The sequence below is a fragment of the Pteropus vampyrus genome, unplaced genomic scaffold (assembly GCF_000151845.1).
Source record: "Pteropus vampyrus isolate Shadow unplaced genomic scaffold, Pvam_2.0 Scaffold313, whole genome shotgun sequence".
Lineage (NCBI taxonomy): Eukaryota > Metazoa > Chordata > Mammalia > Chiroptera > Pteropodidae > Pteropus > Pteropus vampyrus.
In genome coordinates, this window is record NW_011889094.1 from 703,634 (window position 1) to 705,580 (window position 1,947).

Below are 1,947 nucleotides of genomic sequence, written 5' to 3' on the forward strand. Positions count from 1 at the left end.
TCTGCTGCGGACGGAGGCTGAGGACAGGAAGGGACGGGAGGCCTGTGGGGGGAGCAGCCGAGCAGAGCAGAGTGAAAACGGCATCAGAGCGGAACGCTGTTCTCGTAGCTAAGATACCACGAATTTAGTTAATTCTCGTTTGCAGCTCACACGTATTCCGTTTGTTATGTGTAACTGTTTTCCCTGGCTGCTCACACCAGCGCCTCCGTGCCGGTGTGTCCCCAGGTTCCAGCTCCTTGGTGCAAGCCTGGACGGCATTTCTCGGGGCAGCATTGCCCTGGGGGAGGTTGGCTTTCCCAGCACCCCTCACTGCACCGCTGGGTGACCATGACAAGGTTTACCTCCTGGGTCACGGTGGGGACTGAATACCATGAGCATTTAGCATGTGATTAGCTCAGAGCTTCACAGCAATCCTAGTTCAGTACAATCAGCCCCACTTGAAAAGCACATTTCTCATCTCGCTGTTACTTCCCACGAAGCCACCTCTTGCGACGTTTGTGTATAAGCTGCTTTTAAGTGGTCACGTGAGTGAAAACGTGGACCTGCGCGGAAAGATGCCGCGTGCACTCGGATCTAACAGGCTCTGCTCTGCCCACAGGAGTCCGGCCGCTGAGAGGCGGGATGCTCTGGATGCTGGTCCTGCCCGGCCTGTGGGCCTCCTGCAGCGCCCAGGGTGAGTGGGGAACGCACCGCCTGGCGTCCGGCCTCGTGCCACCTGAGGGAGGAAGGGCCACCACCGACGCTGGCGGCTGGAGCAGCTCAGCTCTCAGAGCCCTCTTACCTGACTTTAGTAACTATTTGTTTGCTGAGTCCACTTAACAGGATATGGTTGATTTGGGAAAAATCCAGTATTAGAGAAAAATACCTTCCCACCTGGAGATACAGCCTTTTCCTGGACACATTTTGGCCCTTTTTCTACGGGCTGTGTTTACTAGGTACTTTCTAACTTCTTTGCTTTCGGCTTCTTTTCCCCACTTAAAAATATATTATAAAAATATTTTCCCAGGCGCGTATACTTTTACAGCATATTTTTAATGAGTGTATAACATCCCGTCAGAAGATTAACCTCTACTTTTCAAAAGCCAATTCTCACTTACATTATTGCTATATTTTCACTAGTATAAATGATACCACAAGCGGTAGCACTGTAAGTACATTTTTACTAGCAAAGTTCCAAAAGTAGAATTGCCGGATCGAAGGTTTTAATCATTCTAAGGTTTTGGGATCTCGACGGCGATGCAGTTCATCGTTCTCTCAGCTACTCCAGGGGTCGTAAAGCTCTAATTTGCCAAATATCGGATGAAAGGTTATGCTCTGTTTAAACTTCCTTTTCAGTAAGTTCTCTTGAGTCCATTAAATGGTGATTTTGGTCAGGTCCGATCACTTTTCTTTCCAGTAGTTTAGATGATGACGTAAATCAATTTAGTCTCAGACTTGACTCCGCCACTGCCTCCGAGCCTTGCAGGCAGCGTGCAAGTGGGAGCAGCGTTTCTGCAGGACAAAGAGACAGCACCCCAGTTTGTTAAACTCAGACGACCTCAGGAAGAAAGCAACACACGGTCCAGTTGCTTTCTGACACACGTGGATAGCAAGGCCAAGGATGCATGTCTTATTTAGGGTTTTTTTCTGGCAATCAGATGGTCGAGAGCGGGTTGCAGGGATCTGGGATGGGAGCACATGGCTCGGAGTCTGGGCTGGGACAAGGTCGGGACCGTGAGCCAGGACGCCCCTCAGGGCCATTCCCTTCCTCGGGGTTCCTGCCGTGCAGAGTCGGAGGCTCTGAACACAGCTCCGGGTGGCGTAGCCGGTCACCGGCTTGGTTCCATTGTTGATTATGGCTCCTGACCCGTCGAGGGTGGAAGCTAGCCCTGGGGCCAGCAGCTGTTTCGGGGACCGCACCTGGAGTCGCAGCAGGGGACAGAGGGTGGTGATTTGGCCTTGACCCCC

The 1,947-nt window shown here is 51.8% G+C and overlaps 1 protein-coding gene across 1 annotated transcript in view; it reads left to right on the forward strand.

Annotated features, from left to right (window-relative positions):
- The first annotated feature begins 606 nt into the window (after positions 1-606).
- The window catches only part of THBS2 (thrombospondin 2), a 23,604-nt gene continuing 22,263 nt past the window's right edge, over positions 607-1,947 (forward strand). Inside the window, exon 1 of the mRNA XM_023521740.1 lies at positions 607-673. Within this exon, the coding sequence (XP_023377508.1) occupies positions 622-673 (52 nt within the window). The 5' untranslated portion in view covers positions 607-621. The remainder of the gene's footprint in view (positions 674-1,947) is intronic.